Consider the following 20,952-nt stretch of genomic DNA (forward strand, 5'->3'; position numbering starts at 1 on the left):
AGTAACATCCATATAAATCGCAAGGTTTTCTAGCTGAAAACTGAATTTAAGCTAGATGCTCAGTATTCCTCAGTTGACCTGTCAGTCATGCTAATGTAGCTCCCTGGTATATAAAGCATATGATCTTTATATTAAGTAGTAATGAATATAGGATTTAGTTGCAGTCTGCAGTCCTTGTACTTTGAGTATATTTGATTGCAAAATATTCTATAATTTAAACCGTGAAAGGAAGACTTTTTAAACGGGAAGCATGACTTGTAAATACCTCTAACAGAATAATTTTACTTTGTGGTACTTCTTTTTTTTCCGACCAGATCTCTGAGGCACAATAACCTATGGTCATCTTATGAACCCTTTAGTCCAGTTGGTCAAGCTGTTTGTTTTTTTCTGCCTTGGGTGTTTGGTTAACACCAGAAATCCACCATCTATCTTACTTACTGTTTTCTGAGGCTGATTCAAGGTTTGTTTGGGGTTGTTTCAGTGTTGGAGGGTATATTTTAGGAGCAGTGTGCCTGGTGTGTTTACATCACGGTTGCAGCAGTGGCGATTTGCTAAACTGAAGCCAGGTGGCTACCATTAAACAAAGTCGTAAACACACAACACTAAGACTTTGCAACACATTTTATTCGTTCCCTCGCAGTTAAAGCAGGCTAGCCAATAACCAACTCCTTTCACTCACCGTCTCCCTTCCCCTCGTCCTCTCCCTCTCTTTTGCTCACAGACTGATTAACAAGATCAAGCCTGGTGTTGTCAAGAGGGTTAACAGACTGCCTACTCCTATTGCTGGACTGGTAAGTTTTTTCCCCCTTATTGTTTAGTCTCAATCTTATTGTATTTAAAAGCTGTACTCAGACATATCCTTTAAATACAATAAGAGCTCATCTTTATTTTGATCATAGTTTTGTCTCTCGTTATTGCATTTTTTGGGGGGGGATAATTTCTATTGTAGAGATAGTAGTGGGTGTCTTAGATGGGGTGGAGCAGTGTGAGGTGTAGCAGGCAGCAGCAGAGTTTTTGCTCAGTGACTTGTCGCTCCACGTATCCTTCCACGCTATTAAGTTCAATGAACGTGAAGCTGGTTGAAATGCCGCCGGTTCATTTGGTTGCATCATAAATACGGGGACGGCCGTGCTGAAGGCTGTGTTCAATCAAAACCATTACAGACAAAAGGTCTTTGTGTTGGCATGATGATTACAGTTTTGATTGAGTGATAGAATGTTAGGCGGGGCCAGATTTGGGGTTTAAAACCAAGCGGCAACCTGCTGAGCAGAAAAACTGAACGCTGAAGTTCAAGAAGCTGAAGTTCCTTTAACGGCCATGTGACGCTGGCTCCAAGAGTCAGTCAATCCCCACAAACCCTCAAGTTTAAAGTTGCAACAGAAATAAACATGTCTTTAGAGTGGTACAAAAACATCTGTTGTCTCTATGGCTAATTTCGTCCCTCGTGACGACACGACAGAGGATACATTTTTAGAAAACTCATCTGTTTCAGTTGCATTAAGATGTAAATTCAATCTTTGCATCAAATTTAGTATTAAGGAGAAATATGGACGTCCCTTAAAAACCAAATTGACATTAGCATTAAGTATTGGCGTTTTGTCCAGATATACCTGCACTATAAAGTAGGATTTGGGCTTATCCAGGTGATTTCAAGGTTCAAAATAGATCATAGGTGTCAAACTCTGGCCCGCGGGCCAAATTTGGCCCGCAGCCTAATTACATTTGGCCCGCGAAGCCATACCAAATTACTAGAGCGGGCCTACTGGTATTATACAGCTAATATATATATTATTTAGTATTAAGCTTTGCTTGTTCCATATTCAGTTTTTCAGCAAAACGTGTTTTAGTCCATAAGAAAAGATTCATTCTTATATCTGGAGGAATAAATATATTTCAATAATATTAATGTTAGCCCGCGACTTTGTTCCAGTTTTGAATTTTGGCCCACTGTGTATTTGAGTTTGACACCCCTGAAATAGATTGTTAGTAGAATGAAGATGACTGACCTCTTACCGGGGTGCACCAACATCGCAAGTTATCCTTCGGGCCTTACCTGCTCTGCAGCAGGTTATGTTCGAGATCAGAGATCAGCAGGTATAAAATCTCCACCTACTGACCAAAATGACATCACCATTCCTGGAAGAAAGCTAGGAAAGAAGTGTGATCACTTAGCTTCATTGCTGATGTTACGGTAAGTGAAGCCAGATCATGGAAAGATATCCTGGGTTTGTTTAACTTGCTTTGTAGTACAGGGCCCAGGTCCATTTTCAAAGACAAAAATAGTAAGCCAGTGGCTTGTGTCTTTGGTTATACCAATCTTTGGTACAGTCTATGCTAAATACCTGTTTTTGAATCAGTCGGCCTGGTACTGTTGTCACATTTCAGCTGAGATCTTTTGGGCCTGGCTGGTTTAGCTAACATGGATGTTTTGGGAGAGTCTGCAAACAACTTCTAGGGTAGGTTTAAAAACCTACCTTAAACCCATCCCTCAGCATCTCTCTGTTGTGGGAGTAATTGGGACCAGCTGTCTAGTGGAATTATAGAGAATCCCAACCCTAGCTGAAGCAGAGGGAGTTCATGTGTGTCTATGGGCTCTGCTGACAAGACAGTGACAAGTTAGCAGTGAAATAAGCAGTCTGTAAACAACAAACATGCGCCATCATATAGGCATTTTGACGTAAATCAAATTTCCTGCCAGTTTGTTTTGGACTACTACTGACAGAGCTGGCCGGGCACCTGCTGAGGTAATAAGTTTCTCCTCCATCTGAAGCATTTGTGTGGTATTTCCGAGACCTGGACATAAACCTGAAACCACCTGATCATAAATTCTCTCGCAAATGTGAAGGCTTCTGGTTGGCTCGAGGCTATCAGTGACTGCCAACCACATGGAGAAAAGTGGAAAGTTCTCCAGACGAACATTACTCAGTCTCACTGATGCGAGAATATATTTCCTCTCCAAGTACTCTCACTTTTTCCCCCTATCTCGCGTCTCTTTTAATAGCAATAAGTGTGGTCTTTGGTGGTGTTGTTGTTGTTGGTGGTGGTGGAGGGAGGTGGTTTTTTAGTTGGAAGTTTGCTATTTTCTGAACATTTCTGTGTTTGCCCATTCGTCTTCTGTTACACAACTTAGAAATATAGATCTGGAAGAAAAGCCAGAAGCAGTGGACAAAGAGCAAGAGTAACACTGTTTTTCTTTTGTTTCTTTTTTCATTTTGCAGAGTAGAGACAGCATGAGTTGAATCATTTTGTTCCTTGCAAACGTGCCTCATTACCACTCAAATATGAGTATTTTCAACTTTTAGACTTATAAGTGGGGTTTGAGATTTGCTATCTGTGGGATTGTCAGTACTCTAAATCAATACCAGCCTCAAGTTTGGGCAGAGCAAAAAAGACCAAAGAAGGAACGAAGGAGAGCGAGAAAAACAGTAAATCTCCAGTTTTGCAGAATATTTAGCAACATTGGCTCCAGTCTCTGGCCTATTCTTTGCTTTCACTTGTGTCCAGGGGAATGTTTCTCATGTCAGCAAACTCCTCTGACTGTTGCTGAGTGAGATGTGGGTTTGGGCCATGGAAGCCCGGTTCAGGCCTGGTTCTGCTTTTACCAGTGCTTAGCAGGAAGGCGGCAGTTGTGTGGTTGGGCAGCGAACTGCACGAATGTGGGCCTCGATCTGAGGCCCACTGGGGCAAAGCCAGAGGGAGGGAGTTAAGGATGACTCCATCTGCCCACTAAAGTGCAGACCATAAATACACCGTAATTGGCATGTCAGTGGCTGCTCCAGCACACACCAACTCCTTGGTGAGTTGAGGTAGTTGGGGGAGGATGGAGAGGATAAACAGTTTCAGTGGCCTTTAGGGTGTCTTTACTCATCTAAATGTGTAATTGTCTGTGCAATGAACGGTATTTGACCATGTTTTGTTACTGTGTTTGCGTTGTATGCGTGCATGTTATGACTGGATCCGACTTTTGAGACGTGTGGGCCCTTTATTGAGCCCGTTTGAGGAGAGACGGTATTTCAAATATTCAATCTCCTCTTGGTTTATTGTCACAGGTTTTGAAACTGTGTAGCCTGATATTTTAATCATAACTTTCCTTGTTCTTTAAAGCACTGGAAGGGGTCAGTTGAGGGGAATTATTGTAGACAAAGAGAGCAGTGAAAGAAATGGCGTGGCCATAATGTGACCAGAAAGGATGAAGAAGCTTTCCGTTTCTTGGAGCGAAGTGCTTAAATCAGGATCCTCGAGCTTGCATGAGAGGATTAGAGGCTGCTGGATGGGTACAGCATATTTAGCAGGATTATATGCAGGCACAAGTCAGCATAAAATTCCTTCAACATCATTATCTCTGCATGGTCTGGGACTGATCTATTGGGGGGGCGGGGGCTTTTAGTTTGTTCATAATGCTCTTTGTAGTTAATTAACATACCAAAAGATATAGAACTAGAATTTTATTTGCCTTAATCCCATTTTCTGGGATTGAGTGGGATATATGTTATGAGATCTGCACGTTAACAGTTTAGCATATAAAGTACTGAATAACATTACCAGTTAACTTATTATAACAAATATAGTCACTATTTAGATAATGCACACAGATTACAAACTCAGTTCCTTCTATAGTTAGTTTTGGATGCCACTTTAGTTAATTAAGGCTAAGTAAAGGGATCACGCTAACAGACTCAGTTATCGCTGAATAATTTCTCTAAAGAGATTTTACATATGAATATGTTCATATATGCAACAAAATGGTTGTTTGCACAAACATTCTGGTTTCCATCTGTAGTCTGTTCGTAGGCTTAGTTTTATTGTCCAGTCACATTTTAGGAGGCTTTGGATGGGCTGATGGGTTGCCAGGTTGTATGATGAATAAAGCTGTGTTTCATAATTCATGCCACTGCAGATATTTGCTGCATTTGAAAAAAACACCATGACACTTCTCAAACTTTAACCGAATTAGACATTTTCCAGGGGAAACAAATAAAATATTAACAATTCCTCACTTCACTGTTGAAAACATGATCTGGGCTGTGTTACACTTCCTTTAAACCATATTTATTGTCTCGTCTTTAAACATAATTTGTAATGCAAGTCTAAAATTCCAATCTAACATTCAGAGTGCCTGTACTTGAAAGCTGTCTTGTTGTTTGCCTCACCCTAGTGAGGCAAATTAAAGCAGCTAAAAGTATGCTTTGTTTTTTCTGAAAGGTACATGTTGTACCAATCAGTAACACAAAATGACATGACATTCAACAAGGCCTGTGCATTTTTTCTTCTTCTTGAAAACAGACATTGCTGCAGAGTTTTCAAAAAATAGTTTTTGGCCCTATGAGTGGTCCAAGGCAAGCGCCATCTGATTGCATTATATTCAACAGAAAGACGACATCACAATAGCTTAAATCTCAAGTAGTGATCAACTCACACTTAATCAATGTAGATGGAAGATAAATAGCACCAAAGGCCCTATCTGTCCCTTTAAGCAGCCAGAATCAGTGTTATCTCCTGAGTTACTCAGTCGTATTCGTCACGATATCTCAGTCTGGGAGATTGTGCTATTCTGTACCTCTTGCATACAGTAGGTGAAGTGCTGATGTATGACTTGTAATGGTTGTAGCCTATAAAGCCCATCAAAGTACTGCAGAGGGACAGGCAAAACTGTTAGCTCACATCCACTGGGAGGCGAACTCTCTTCCTCCATTTGCTAATAAGCATGTTTGCCATTTAAATATAGAACTAGCTACCCCTTAATTATTTCAGCCCATGTTGAAACCATGTATGATTACATGAAAGCCCTCATAAGCAGTGCTGTCCCAATGGGAAGTGCAGCCTTACAAACAGGACAGTTGGGATTACAACTGGAAAAGTCACGAGACCAGAAAAGAATGGTGCTTTTGTGGTTGATTTGCTTGAAATGTCTGAGTTGTGTGTATATGTTTGGAGCAAAATGTATTTTTGCTTTCCTGCATCATGCCCACACACCTGTCCAAATCGTGTACGTACACGCAAACCGTAAAGTGATTGACACAATGTACGGGGGAAACAAAAAAAAAAAGCAGTCCTTCCACTCCCATGTCCTCTGAAGAATCGCTTCAGGGAAATATTTATCCGTTTCTGTCACCCGACTTAAGGTTTCATAGCAACCTAATGTCTCAAAAATACACCACCACCCCACAGATTCCACAGGTATTCTCGAATAAAGGGCTTGGCACAGAGGGGAGGGGACAGTTTCAGGGTGTGAGAAAAGAGTGCAACAGGCAGCGTGCTGCCGCGTGCGTCACTTTTGCTCTCCAGCTCCTGGCTGGGTGGGACTTGTGCAAACCTCTGATGTCATTCTTCCTGGTTTGGCTGTTTTCCCTACCCTAACGCAACCCACAGGTGGCTCTGCTGCTGTCACTCAGCTCTTGTCAGGCTGCCTCCTCCCCCCACCCACTGCATGTGTGTTTGTGTCCTGCCGTGGGTCACTTCTTATTTGCTACGCACATGCTCCTCCCAATCCACTTCTGCTCTGTGACATGAACTTTGGAAGCAATTACTTGTAGGTTGTGTCCCTGCCACTGAATTCCTGAGTGATTATTCTTTGCCTCTAAAGGTGGACAGACCTCATCCCTGCTTTGTTCTTTACCCAGGACAACCTTAACGTCTTCCTCAAGGCCTGCGGGAAGCTTGGACTAAAGGAAGCGCAGCTCTTTCACCCCGGAGATCTTCAAGACTTGTCCTCAAGAGTCACAGTCAAGTAAGTTTTAAGCTTTCAGAGCATTGGCACAAACACTTTGATGCCTGTACTCATCATTCACAGACCTGTGATGCAATCATGCAAGAGACAAAAGCCGAGACCCACTCGTGTTTTTGCTTCTTCCTTGATTGAATCAACTTAATCTCCCACAGAGAGGCTGAATGATTCATTGTAGCTTTCACAGATACTGTAAGGGACATGGGTTCTCATGTGAGCCACGATTCAAGCTGCTGTTAAAAAAAGGTCAACTCTATTTTCAGTACATATTTTCTCCTGCTGTTATACACCTGCCGAGGTACATGAGTTTCTTTAAAGTGTGGGAGATCCAACTGTTGATAAAAAAAAAAAACCACAGTAGTAAGAATGTGTAATCTGATTGTAAAGTATCAGGTCAAATTAATTTCCATTCAATACAAATGTCATGATTCCGGTTGCAAAATCCTAGTCGTGACAGTAACTGAGCACTTACTGGTGCAGGGTATAGATTTTAAAGACTCGTCGTTGCGATTGTTAATTAAAGAGAAGCCTCGCGCATTATCAGTACCCCGCTGCTGTGTTTATTAGTTTTTTCACACAGTTGCTTTTGTGTCAGTTGAATGCCCCGCCAGAGAAGCGCGCGGTATGTTGAACAACCTGTTCATCTTTCGCACAGGTGTGCCTTCAGGGGGAAGCGAGGCAGGGCTCGGCGTACTGTCCATCCTCTGTGGCACCCTCTCTGTGCTGCGCAAGCATTTAAAAAAAGTGCTTTAACAGCAATACCTGCAGGTCGTTAAGCTTGACGCAGATAAGCCCTTATTAGCAAATACATCACTTTGGGTGACAAAATAATCCATGGTGAAGGTGTAAAAATGCAGCATGTATATTCAGAGGGGCTTCACCTCTTTGTGTTTCACTTAATGTAAACACAAAGTAGCCCTTAATTTGGGGTGTTCCTTCGAGATGTTGCATTTTTCCCATAATTCACCTAAGCGGTTTTTCGCCACCGCTGACAGCTAATGTCGAAACCACGTAAATCAAAAAGGCATACATGCAGACAGGTGTACTGTAAAGTGGTATATGGGCTTTAAACAAACAAATCTGCCTACCTTTTATGAAGACACACCCTCACCTCTACACCAGAGAACAAGCTGCCTTAAGATATCTTTGCCTGTCACTCTCATAAAGATAATTCTGTGATACGTCTTACACCATGCTCTCAGTCACTTCCTTCATTACATAACTTTTCCCATGATGCTGGTGGTAAATTTCGTGCGACAGTAACAAGCTGGAGAAACGATACTCATGCAGTGATAGCTGACTAAAAGTCACTCTAGCATATTAGCAGCTGACTCTGTCACGCAGACATATAAAAAAAAAGTATACTTCTTAGAGTATACTTGAGCTCAGCTCTTTGCCGCCTTGTCCATCTGCGTGCTGGGGTTTTGTAAGACTGTTCTCGCTATCCTATTTTTAGCATCTGGGGTCACTTTGAGAAGCAGGACTGATTGGAATGGTATCAGGACACCAGTAAAGGAGCTTTTTATAGTTTGCAGCCTCCCCCTGCTTGTGGTCTTCATAGTACACCTGCGTGTGTTTGTGTTTGTATATATTCAGTTACACATTCTTGAGTGCACGAGTCATTCCTGCTCTTAAATTCAGCAGGTTTTAATTATGCCCAGAATTCTTTTTATGCAAGAAGGAATAAAATTTGGCCTGCTGGGTAAAAATTTCGCTTGCAGCATTTCTGACTTACAAAGAGAGAGAGCGCGCACCGGGAGTAACATGAGGATATCTTCCCAAACAAGGCTGCATACAAGCAGCCAATGGTTTTATGGTGCTGGTGCTTATCAGAGGCTAAGCAAATGAGGCACTGAGAGCTCACACACACACACAGAGGGAGAGAAAGTTGTCTCTATCAGCTGTCTTTACCCCTGGTGTTTGTCCAACCTCCACTCCCTTAAACCCAGTCTGACAGGTGCTTCGCTCAGCTTCACTGTTTTTTGCTGTTCAGCAGCAATTAGGTTGTTATTCTGTCTCTTGGTTGCTCTGTGTTGCTTTCACTTGCAGATAAACCGGACGTTTATTTTTAAAAAAATTTTGCCATTTAGATTTAAACTTTCACATTTTGCATTAGTTACCTGAAATGTTTTGCAGCAGAAAGATGAAGCAGAATGAACTGACTGATATATAAAACGAAACTGAAATGACAAATCGAGTTTTCTATTTGTTAGCAGACCAAGAAATTCTCTGCAACGTATTTTTGCTGATCAGCCGTCTAGGCTGAAATGTCCTCGGCATCCAGTTTGACAAATAGATGTAAGGTGCTTAAAATACAGTTATTAACAAGGCACAGTGACAGTTTGCATGACGCCGCACACAAGGAAGGCTTTATTTAATTCGTGCCCGCCCGCATTACGATCACCATAAAAGCGTATTGGATGTTTGGCCTGACCTTTGAGCTTTGCAATTGTAGTACTGGTTCTAGCACGTTCAGTGCTGTATTGCATTGTGTTATGAAACCTTTTTTATGATAATGACTTTTATCAGTCACAAACACAATGTCAAAAAGTGTTAATAGGCATCACAAACTGTTGTGATACAGATACTGAAAGATAAGAGGGGACAGTGTCCTGCCTCGTATCGTCCACGTGTTAAACCAAAGCCAAGTTACTGTTTCTTAAGCACGTAGTACCAGACTGAATCTGATTCATGATCGCAAACTGTGATTCACATCTATTTATGACCAGCTATCAACTGTCCACAGGATGAGGCTGAGGATTAATCATTCCCTCCAAAAGCGCACTATTCAAAATTAGCTACATCCTGTGGACTATTAGATCCGATATAGAAATTCAGCAGCATTGCTACGACGCGGTTGTGTACATGTCCCAAACATAACCAGCAGAAAATAACTTGCTTCAAATATATAAGCTTGGCTTAGAGGGGTTTTTTTTCACTCAAAAGTTAGGATTTTTTAAAATAAGAAAAAAGTTGTTTGTTGATTTTTGTTTAAATTGAACTTAAAATGAAAATGTATTTAAATCCGTTTTATAAGGCCCTAAGGATTTAGAGATTGTTCAATGAGTTTCAGCCCGTCCATAAACCATAGTTTTATGATGATGCCTTTGCTAGCCTACATGTATTTAAGTGCTTTCTGAATGCACAACGTTTATAGTGGAATTTGCAAATTGCTCTCGCTGTTGTGATCGCTTTGCTCTGTGACTTCCAGTAACTGACAGAACAAGTCCCCCACAGAGAGGGGTCCAAAGTCTCATTTGTTTTCCACTGTTTGATTAAGCAAATTATTGACTGCTCTGCAACCCAAAAAAAGAGAGAAAACAACTGCACAAGATTGACAGGTGCATTGTCCTCTGAGGAATGTTAATAGCTTCTTCTAAATAATCAATAAGCATTGTGACCTCTGTGTGTATTTTCTTATGCAATGGCATAAGAAACCACATATTTGAAGGAAAGTGTTGTTTCCCAGAGAAATGTGTACAGATTACATAGCTTGTTATCAGAATTTCTTCACCACCAGTGTGTATTGTACCCCATTCTGTGTGTACTGTGGTAGTACTTTGAAGCTCACTGTGAAAATCTGAATGTTTGGAACTCGGGGCAAAGGAGTCAGACGCAGTGCCCTGTGTGTTGTTGTTTCGGGTGTGGTTCAGCGAGCTGGAACTGCACCTTCTGGTTCCATAGTATAATATATGGCAATGCCATCACTGTTTGTCACAGCGTTGAGTGAACCGTGGGCAGATTGGGAAACCAAACGAGCGATGATGCTGAGAGGCCAATAAAGTTTCTACACCACTGACACAGCCCTGGCTGTAAAAGGGCAACACAAGGGTTATATTTGTGCCCTGTAGTTAACTTGGAGAGAGAAATACCAGCCTCACCCTGTTTCCTCGCTCACAAAGGCTGCAGTGTGCCTGATAAGTACGACACAATGATGTCTGACACTGTTTCACCCACAGCTGATTCCTCTATTTTAACTCTCCTTGTGTCTGTCTTTTTTTCTTTTTTGGGGGGGTACTGCTGGGGATTGTCTGGGTCTGTATTTAAATCTCAAAGAACATAGATGAATGCTGTTACATGTGGATTTATGGATTGCGGCTGAGCAAGTAATCTTCATTGCAGAGGTATGCTCTCTGATTGCGCTTTCACACCCACTAATTTAGCTTTGGTGTTTGGTTTGAGAGGTCGAGCTGGTTTGATGTCGTTATTGGCTGTAAACAGACTGATACTAGAGACAGATACAGGTTGGAATACATTTATCTGTAGATTTTATTATTATCTACTTAGTCTATCGTTCTGCCTCTGTTACAACACAGGGAAGTGATTGAATTAGATAGATAATTTCCTTTGCTCTCTCTTAGGAAATTATTTGTGTAACATTTGAATATTCGTTTGTGTTTCTTCAGTTTATCTGACTTCTTTCTGCCCTTTTGTCTCCTTTTTCTCAATTTTGGCAGCACTTACTATTCGACTCCTTTAGGTCAAATTAAAGTAGCTGATAGTAATAGCTGAAACTGTGCCATGTAAATAAAAACATGTCTTGTTGGGGAAAAACTAATTTTGATTTGGTTGTAGAGGTAGAGGCTTGTGTTTATCTTTCCCATGGCTGTGTAGTAGACGTTGCTGACTTGCCTACGTGTTGTCTTGGGTACTTGTGTGCGGCGCAAGTTTAAAGAACGCCGTCTGAAGTGATGAGGGATTGGTCGTTACGTGTTCTTTGCCTTGGCCAAAAGTGTGGTGGTGCAAAAGTCTGTGTAAACATGTAGCAAATAACACTTGTGAATGATAAGACTGTCTTATAATTTTGTCAAGCTTGATGGTTTCCTGTCAGAGCTTTGTTTGCTCACTGTATAGCATGTATAGTTTTTCATAGGACCATAAACCAATCCTATATGACTTCCTGAATAACCTCTTTTTACCTCTTTTGACACACAAGAAGACACTTGCATATATTTTAGCCGCCACGATACATATAAAAAAGAAGCATAAAACACAAATGTTTGTTTTTTTCCCCCCTTGAAACCTAATAAATCACAATAAACTGATTATACTACTTTAGAGTATCTTTTTCCTAGCTTGTACTTTCTGTGTAGAACTGGTGTGCATCAGACTCCAGCAGTGTCCGTGCTCAATCATATGAGTACTCAGCTGATTCTAACAAGCTGCAGCAAAATCCCAAGGCTCCAGAGAACTAGAAATAGCCCCATTTTATCTTCTCTGCTCGTGTATAAATGGGCATTACGAGAAATGCTGGTAGTTTTGGTATACAACGCCCACTTTTTTGGACCTGGCTGCCGCTGCTATAATCTTAGACTTTGTGCCCATGTTCCAAGCCACACAAGGGCATTTTTTTTATCCATCTCTTTTACTGGGGCCATAAATATTTCTCAGTGTTCCAAACTGGTAAATGTCCATTTCAGTTTGCAGTGTTGGCAAATCAGCATTTTGGAAACCCCTGGTGTGAGATGATGCATGCTAGTGGGAAAGTTGATCAGCTTCCCATCCAGCTGTTTGTGGTGAAAGAAGTGTTAGAACCTTTAGATAGGTAAAAGTACCGGCGGCAGTGGAAAAATACTCGAGCAGAAGTACAGAAGCATTGTCAGCAACATACTGTTTATCATAATAAATACAGAGTTTTACACCATATGCCATTCCTGACATAAACTAAGGAGTGTGAGGAGTATACCAGCTTGTGACTTCAGGAAGCTTTCTCCTCCTAGTCTTGCTCATATGCATGTAAGGCAAGTGGGTTAACTACTGCACTAGCCACAAGCTACAACTCAAGAAGGTAAAGCACGTCATCTACTAATCAGATCATCAGTGGTTTAATTGCTGACACGTGGGAACACTGAAGTGATCCCTATCCATAAACTGGAGTGTGAGTGGGTGCATGAATGTTAGACAAAGTGCATAAAGGGGATTTTTTTTCCTTTCCACTGTTGCCAAATGCTTGTTCATAGGCATCGTGTAATTGTGAGAGTTTCTTTCTAATATTATAGAGTCTAATATTCTAATATTATAGTCTTTACCTTACAATATAAAGGCGACTATTGATGAGAATTGGTGCTATATAAGTAAAACTGAATTGAATGGAATTAAATAGCTGTTAAATAAAAAGGTGTTTGTAGAGCACAAGCGGAGCTACTTCTTCCACATGCAGTGTGGTACTATAGTTCATGGGTCTCTTTCAGAGGAAGAAATTGAAAGTTTATGATGATGAACTTGACAGAAAGTGTTTTTTTTTTTTAGTAATTTCATAAGTTACTGGGTATTTACTCTTGAACAGTTCATTCAATATATCTGATTCCATGAAAAGGGGGAGGTCACTCAGATGAATATGCAACATCTGACATTGGCTTGTTTGGAAACTACCTGTTTAAGTCCTACATGGTGCTTTTGTTGTAAAAATGTTTTCAATGTAAAATCTTAAGAATAACCAAATATATTAAATACATTCAGAGTACGATAATAAAAAGTACAGTATTTTCTCTCAGTATCTCTGTACTCTGCAGTGTACTTCAGAACAGCATTTACATGTTTATTTTTAGCGCTTATTTCTCTACTGAGCAATTCAGTTGTTCCTTTCTGTCCTTTAGCCTGAAAAATATGGATTCAAATATCCGTCCTTGCTTTGTTTCCTTTATCTGAACCCAGCAAACCCATAGAAGCCTAAACATTTCTGGTTTTAGGTACTGATGTACAGCATCATCATTGTCTTGGCAGGTTTATTGGTTACATTGCATGCATGGAAAAAGTCTCGCTGTGACCCAAGTTCTCATTGTTAGACAGAGGTGTGTTTGCCTGTGGTATTACAAAGATGCAGAAATGTGCAACGTGAACAGGAGATGTAAAGCAGACTGTAAATCTTCTCGTGAAAGCATTATGGTTACTGTTTATGATGCATTTCTGTTTGCCAACATCTCAAGACAGACATTAAGGTCATGATAGGTGACAAGTACACAGACTACCAAGGGTAATAGGCTGCAGCTTGAGACTGTGAGTTTTGTTTGGTTTCACAGGAGCTTCCAGTTTCCTGGGAAAGTTGGCTTACTGACACAGTTTGACTCTGAATCCCCAGAAATATGAGTGAAATATTAAACAGAGCCTTGTTTGGTGATAAATTAGCAGCTGCTGGGCTTATCTTTATTCCACATCGTGACCAAGAACCCATTTATGTCCCTAAAGTTTAACTAAATGATAGCGCAATTGCTCAGATGTTGCGATTAGCTTGAAATTAGGTGCTCAGATGTGACACGGATTGTTAAGCCTCAACATTTTACTTCATGGCTTTTCCCCCCACAAATATGTGTTTGTTTTTCTCACCGCCTTTTGTGTGAGAGCGAGGCTGGCAATAGTCTGGATTGTGCTCTCAGTTTCCAGCTCTTTCACTACCCGACACATAAACTCAACAACGATGCTCTGTGTTTTTTTTGTTTTGTTTTGTTTTTTACTTTCATCTTCTCTCATACACATGAACCTTCTGTTTTTCTCCCAGGGATCAAGAGACCAGCAGGAGGCTGAAAAATGTGAGTGGTTTTTTTTTTTTTATTATTATTTTATATATTTTATTCATTTTCAGATATTTTACAACTGGCTTATAGAATCCCATAATAGTTTGTCATTATAAATATTTATTCCAATGCAAAGACAATGCCACATAGAGCTTTATTGCTCATATTTTTGGAAGGTTAGACAAAGGAGGAAGAAACTAAGTGATAATGCTTCACAGATTCACAATTTGAATGTATTGATTAGACATTTAAAGTCTTAACTCCACAGATCCCAAGAATGCCATAACCTCCTACACTTAACCTCCTTTAATGAGGGTCATGCAAGGAGATAGGTAAACCTCCCCTCCTTATTTTATTTAGGTGCAATGCCGAAAAACAGCTACTGCAATTTATTTGCATCTACAGAATAAATTGAGGAAAAAAATGACAAATGATCACCTCATAACTTTAAAATTTTAAATTCATTAAGAATGTATACATGTTCACTAGAGGATGTTTGCCCCTTTTTATGTAAAAAAAAAAACTTTCTGACATAAAAAACCAAAGCGCTGACACGCCACTTTAAACGGTATCATGTGTAATGGGGTATAGCTTTGTTGGTTTACTGTTTGCCTTAGCGCACCAGTCTCCTGTCCAGCATATAAATGCACAGACAAACAACAACAGAGTATTCTGGATGAGCCTGGAAATTAGAGCATGGCTCTAGGTGATCTGACCCTCATCAAAGCAGGGCTGCAACTATCATAACAATCGACTGCTTTAGCACTGCACAGCACATTGATCCCTGACATTTGTACAGGTAAAGCTGTAGTGATAACCTGATGTATAGATATAGGTTTCTCATAAAAATAATGAAGGTATAATCTCTTTTGTTTTCTCTTTCCAGGTATTGATCACCATTTACTGGTTAGGTAGAAGAGCTCAGTGTGACTGCTTCTATGATGGACCTTACTTGAACTTCAAGGCATTTGAGGGTTTATTGGGCACAGCACTATACAAGGTAAATTCCCAGAAGTGTGTTCTCTCTATCTCATTCATGAAACACGAGCTGAATTTCCTTGTGGACAGCAGAAATGGCAGGACTAGAAATCCTCTTCTATAGCCGCTGTCTTGTTACTGTATCCTCCCTGGTATGAAGACTATGAGGCAGAAGAATGACAGGGGGACGCAGTGTGCTAGCCACGAAAACCAAAGCTACGTAGAGTCATAAAAGACCCGATCCCTTGACTCAACTATTTTAATGTTGTTTACAACATGCTGTTCGCATAGTTTTGCAAGTGAAAATAGCCACGTCTTTTCTTGAAGAAGCCTCGTTTCCGCCCCGTACCTGTGCCAGTGTTGAATTTGGCGCTTTGCTTTCACATAGATTTATAGGTTGGTGTGCAAGACCTCTGTGATTCAACCAACTCCACCGATTTTCAGTAATAGCAGTGGGATGCAGCGTATTTTGTACGTTTAGCCACGATAATCCAAGTTCAGTGGCGCAGGGTTAGGCTGAGTTTGCTTTGCGGACTCGCATTGTCTGGTAGGATTTGGCAGATTACAGATGTGAAAATCATTTTCTCTTTAAAGTGGTTGACAAGTTTTTGCTCGTCTGGGGCTTGCTTATGCGTTTATGTGCGATGACATTCTTTTCACGCAGTAAACACAGCCGTCGAGGGCGTGCGAATCGTGACACTGTTTATTTTGACAAAGATGGGAGAGAAGAGAAAACAGTGAAGTTATCCCATTTAAATGGCACTCCTTTATATATGGTATGGAAGCGTATGCTTATAGTAACTTTGTCTGCGAGAATGAGAGGCCAGACAAAACAGACCACTCACTCTCTACCTGGGAGATCTCACCACACACACAGTGGAGATAAATATTGTAATTGGCACCCTATTATCTGAATGTTTTTGTGTGTGTGTGTGAAAGGCTCTGCAGGATTCTTCCAGTCAGAAAAGCAGCAACGTCCGAGACAGCGGTTTTGGAGACAATTGGTACTCTGAGCGAGAGGAGCTCTCCCATCTGAGAGGAGGAGGAGGAGGAGGTGGTGGTGGTAGACACAGGAGGGACGACTCCCTGGACAGCTTGGATTCGTTGGGTTCCCGACCCCACAGCATCTCATCTGACACCACTCTTAAAGGCAGCAGCGAGGGTAGGAGACATCATTTCATTTCCATCCACATCTTGGTGACAAATTTCGTCTTTCTTTTTATCTTCCTAAAGCTGATTATTTGTCAGGACACAGCGTGACATTAGAGAGTGGTTCTCACGCTTTTCGCTTGTTTGTTCTCAAATTGTCTCTCTGCTTGAATATTTATAATCCAGCTCATCTGTGTAGAAACTCAAATATTTGTGAACAGGGAAGACACACTGCCTCAGAACCACAGAGTTGACACCCATTTGTGAAAACAAATGACTATTGCCACCTAGTGGTATGCTTTTGAAAGTGAATACCAACATGTGATGATATTGACTTAAAGAAGGGGAAACTGCTGGCAGATGATCTCAGAGCAGTTCCTCCATGCACAGTGGAGGTCAGTGAGACATTCCACAGCCGTCCACACCGGCCTGTAAATGAGGAGGCCTCTGTCCCCACACCCTGCACCCCTCTGTTACTCATCCAAAGTCACGCCAAAACACACAATATACTCCTCTCGCTCTTTTCTCTGTTCTCCCACTTTCTTCCCTAATCCTTACACCTGTTTTTCCTCTTTCATGGTCCAGGTTGTTGTAGCGATACTGAGGCAGACTCTGTCTTCAAGATGACCGAGAACAAGGACAATCTCAGCTACCGCCGGTCGGCAGTCGTCGCACCGAAAACCACCACGCAGTTTAACCAGTTCCTGCCCACTAAAGACAAAGCTTCTGGCTACGTGCCTGCTCCACTAAGGAAGAAACGGGCCGAACGTAATGAGGACAACCGGCGCAGCTGGGCCAGCAGCAGTTTCGCAGAGGATGAAAGCTCTCTCACCAGGTAGCACAACAATCCATGCACATTGTTCTGTTTGAAGGTGCTCTTTCTCATCTGAGCTGTTTTTTATTCCTCTTACTTTTTGGTTATTATAACAAAAGATATCTTGACTCCATGTTCGTGCTTCAAAGGCTTGAAGTTTACTCGGCAGCTCTTTGTTTCTCCTTTCTCATCGCTGTGTTGTCTATGAATGGCCGACGGTGTTGTCTCTCATTTTTGTTGTGGAATGACTGCCTTGGTGAAATAAGGGTGTCCCCTGGCTGCTACGGAGACAGTCAAGTATCCCAGAGTGCCTTCTCTGACGCGCATCTCCAGTGGGCCCGCGAGTATGAAAGTGGCAGTGACTCGGACACAGACCGACCGGACCCCGATCTCGTTCTGGATGACCTGGCCAGTAGGCGCTTCCACAGCCCCTCCCCTGCTCCTCCCACCAACTTCGCCTTACCCATCAGTCCTCAGGTTGGGGGACGGGTGGCTGGAGGCAGGGGGGACACCTTGCCCAAGGTCACTATAACTCCCACTGTTGTCCCTCAACAAAACGTGGCCTGCCTCAGGTCAGAAAACATGAAGCAACGGCGTGACTTTGATGTGCCTGCTTGATAAAAGCAAACAAGAATGCTTTTCTTACCCTCAGTTTGCATGGTTAGTTGTAACCATGAGCAGTGGCTTTTTGTCATAGTGTGCTGCCTCTAACAATTTTGCAGTCTTCAGTTTGGTGCTTTTGTTCAAAGAGCTTTGCGTTTTTAAAGATTTAGCATGCCCTCATTTGCTTCTTTTCAGCTTGGAGGAGTGATTTGAGTTGGCAGGACAACTCCACAAATCAATTTTTACCTCCCAGCTTGACGTTGAGCTTGCATTGGTTTGATATTCCTTGCGTCATTTCATTTGCGGTTGTTGTGATGGACAAATATACTCTTTTTTTTTTCTTTTTTTTTTGGTGTGACCTGTGTGCCAAAAAATAAGGTTTTGACACTTGTGGTTGGCTGTCTCTCTTGAGCAGCAGCGGCATCAGCAGAGGGGAAATGCAACCCCCCCGGCACGGTTCAGTGAGGGTGGACCACCGCCGAGGCGTGTCCACTGACAGCTTGTTCAGGGAGGTATATGACGACTCTGAGGATGAGGATGATGAGGTGGGCTATGCTGACCCTGTCCAAGATGATCTCTATGCCCGTAAGATGGGTATCAAACCTCTGCCTACAAGTAGTGTATCTTATGACAAGTTCTTACCCAAATTCTGGACACCAGAAGAAGACATTCACATTCAGAAGATCAAACTGGGCTCTCAGAGGAGACCCTGGTACAAGAAGATACAAGGCTTCAGGTGTGTGAGGGCATACATTTATACTCATATATACACAATCCTTTCTTTCTTCCTATCTATAGCTTGATTTTGCTGACCTTAAATAACTGCATGCCAATCTAACCTTTCAGATTAGAAATCTGTGATTCTGTGGTTCACTGTTTTCCAGATTCCAGCCTATATTTCCTTTAACTTTTCCTACCGTTGTTTCTTCTCTAATTTCATCCACCTTTTGTCTTCCTCTGTCCTTTCTTCTTTCGTCGGCTGTAGCCATAAGAAGTCAGGCTCTTCGTCAGATGACTCAGACTGTGACATCAGCCCCTGGCTCTCCTCCGCCCCCTCTCCCTCTGGCCCATCTCCCTCTCATACCCGCACACACGAGGCTTCAGCTCACACCACCCTTGTTGTGGGGAAAAGGTCGATACAGCTGCATGATTGTGATGATGCTGGAATATTTTAAAGCATCCAGATTTTTAGAAGAAAATATAACTGACTCCTGTTGGGGCTCTGTTTCTGACGAGCTCCTGGAAAATAATACTAATGATAAAATGTATCCTCAGGCGACGGGAGCAGCCCTAACATGCTTTATAATGTAGTTTGCTTCCTTTGACCTTAGTGGAAATAGGCTGTGTCAATATTAATCTATTTATATTACAGCCTATTCAAGCCTAGACTTTTTCCTTTCCTTTTTTCCTTTTTTTTTTTTGTAGAAAGCAGCATTGCAGTTTGATTTCCTAACAGTGTGACTGTAAAATCCACATTTGATCAACTTCTGTTTGAATCAAATGTCACCACTGTGGCTGCTTGTTGTATCTTTTCCTCCTTTTCTTGCTCTTTGATCCGGTTCACACGCATGCACTCACCACCTCTCTGTCCTTTTCTCTCCTTCTGCCTACTCTGCAGTCCTCATGTTCAACCACACACTCCTCCACAGCTTCCCAAGTCCCCTCTCTTAGAGACCCCCCCACTGGTGTTTGCCCCTGTGGACCCCACCTCAGGTCCCAGACTGGTGAAAGGGGAGAAGTGGATGCTCCTGGGGCGCCAAGACCCCCGGGAGCCCCCGGACCCCATTGATTATGAAAGTATTTGTCCGGACTTGGAGAATGATGACATGTTTGCCAGGCGAACCCTTGCCTTCCAGTCCAACACAAACTTGGCTAAACTGAAGACTCTGCTGACTTGCAGACATCGCCGCTGCACCTCTGAGCCGCAGCTCAACATTGTCACCCAGAAACCCGTTCGTGGAGGCGCCGAGGAAACTGACTTCCCAGACATTGAGCAGGACGATGTGGTGTTTCGTAGGGAGAAAACCCAGCAGGCACAGCAACAGCGACCACTCTCGGGAGCACCTGACAACTATGCCCCGATGCCCATCCCAGAGCCTTGGGCACTGCCTCCTGACCTCAAGTCCAGACTCCTCTGCCCCCCATGTCCCCTGACTCATAAAGCAGCAATACCGAACCTGAATGAAGTTGATAAGGAGGCCCGTCCTGAAACGGATGACATGCTCATTCGAAAGTTCAGAATCTGTTCTGATCAGAGCCAGAGCTCCGCTTCATCAGCCAGTCAGAAAACCCCTTCAGTGCCTTCTTCCTGTAGCAAAGAGGACCTGCAGAAGTGGCAGGCAATCAGGGAAGCTAGTCAGTTAAGACATAAGAAAAGGCTTTTGGTGGAAAGGCTAGCTGCTCTGAAGCTGTAAAGGAAAAAAAAGATTGACGTAAGAGTGGCTGTAGACTTTTTTCCTGCATGTTTGTCTTGTTGTTTCTGTGCCATTTCAGACTTTCAGTAATTTTTGTTTGATACTGAATTGTTCTGTTCTGGCTGAGATTTGATTTAAAGTCCTTCACAGTCAGCGAGGCGAGTTTTACACAGTTAAATGCTTGTTTCTTGATCAGACATGGGTATTTCAAAGTAAGAGTGAAGAAAATGTGGTGAAATTAACCACAACAGCAGCTTAGAACTTGTTCTAAATGTTTGTTGTTCCCTCAGAGTTGAGTGCTTGATGTGGTCAATTTTACTTCTCAAACTCATGGCGTGTAAAGACTGAGACATTACCTGCACAATAAACCAACCAAGATTGTGTATTTTGAGTTGTGATGCATTGATTTTTTTAAAAACCATAATGATTTGGTGTATCATTTGCGAAACAGCCCTGAAAAGAAATCTGCCTTTCATCTTTTCTTATCTGACAGATTACCTACATATGGGAATTAAAACATTCATGCTTAATAAAAGGAAAAAGCAACTTGTGAGTAACTGCGCTGATTCTTTTTTTAAACCCGCGAGTGCTCAAGCAGAGTAGAAAAGTGCAATATGGGAATTTAAAGTCCAACCTGACCTGAGCATAGTGTTGCTTTTACTCAGCACAAGGAACTTTATACAGGTCCGTGAAACTCAGAGAGCAGCAGAAAGGGCGGAAAGGTTGAATGCTGAGAAGTATCCAAACATAACATCCCCA

General features: G+C 42.0%; 1 protein-coding gene across 10 annotated transcripts in view; it reads left to right on the plus strand.

Moving 5' to 3' along the window:
- lmo7a (LIM domain 7a) overlaps nucleotides 1–20,952 on the plus strand; it is a 48,312-nt gene that overhangs the window by 9,930 nt on the left and 17,430 nt on the right. For 9 of the 10 annotated variants that reach the window (XM_013911053.1, XM_013911050.1, XM_013911049.1 and 6 more), the window contains 6 exons: nucleotides 722–791; nucleotides 6,621–6,727; nucleotides 14,220–14,250; nucleotides 15,122–15,235; nucleotides 16,153–16,375; nucleotides 16,948–17,197. In XM_013911053.1, coding sequence (XP_013766507.1) covers nucleotides 722–791; nucleotides 6,621–6,727; nucleotides 14,220–14,250; nucleotides 15,122–15,235; nucleotides 16,153–16,375; nucleotides 16,948–17,197 — 795 coding nt within the window. Of the gene's footprint in view, nucleotides 1–721; nucleotides 792–6,620; nucleotides 6,728–14,219; nucleotides 14,251–15,121; nucleotides 15,236–16,152; nucleotides 16,376–16,947; nucleotides 17,198–17,442; nucleotides 17,749–18,194; nucleotides 18,516–18,764; nucleotides 18,912–19,397; nucleotides 20,172–20,952 lie in introns of all 10 variants that reach the window. The other variant, XM_013911056.1, reaches the window with a different exon arrangement.

Source organism: Pundamilia nyererei, unplaced genomic scaffold (assembly GCF_000239375.1).
Source record: "Pundamilia nyererei isolate P.nyererei 1_Seehausen unplaced genomic scaffold, PunNye1.0 scaffold00055, whole genome shotgun sequence".
In the NCBI taxonomy this organism is placed as follows: domain Eukaryota; kingdom Metazoa; phylum Chordata; class Actinopteri; order Cichliformes; family Cichlidae; genus Pundamilia; species Pundamilia nyererei.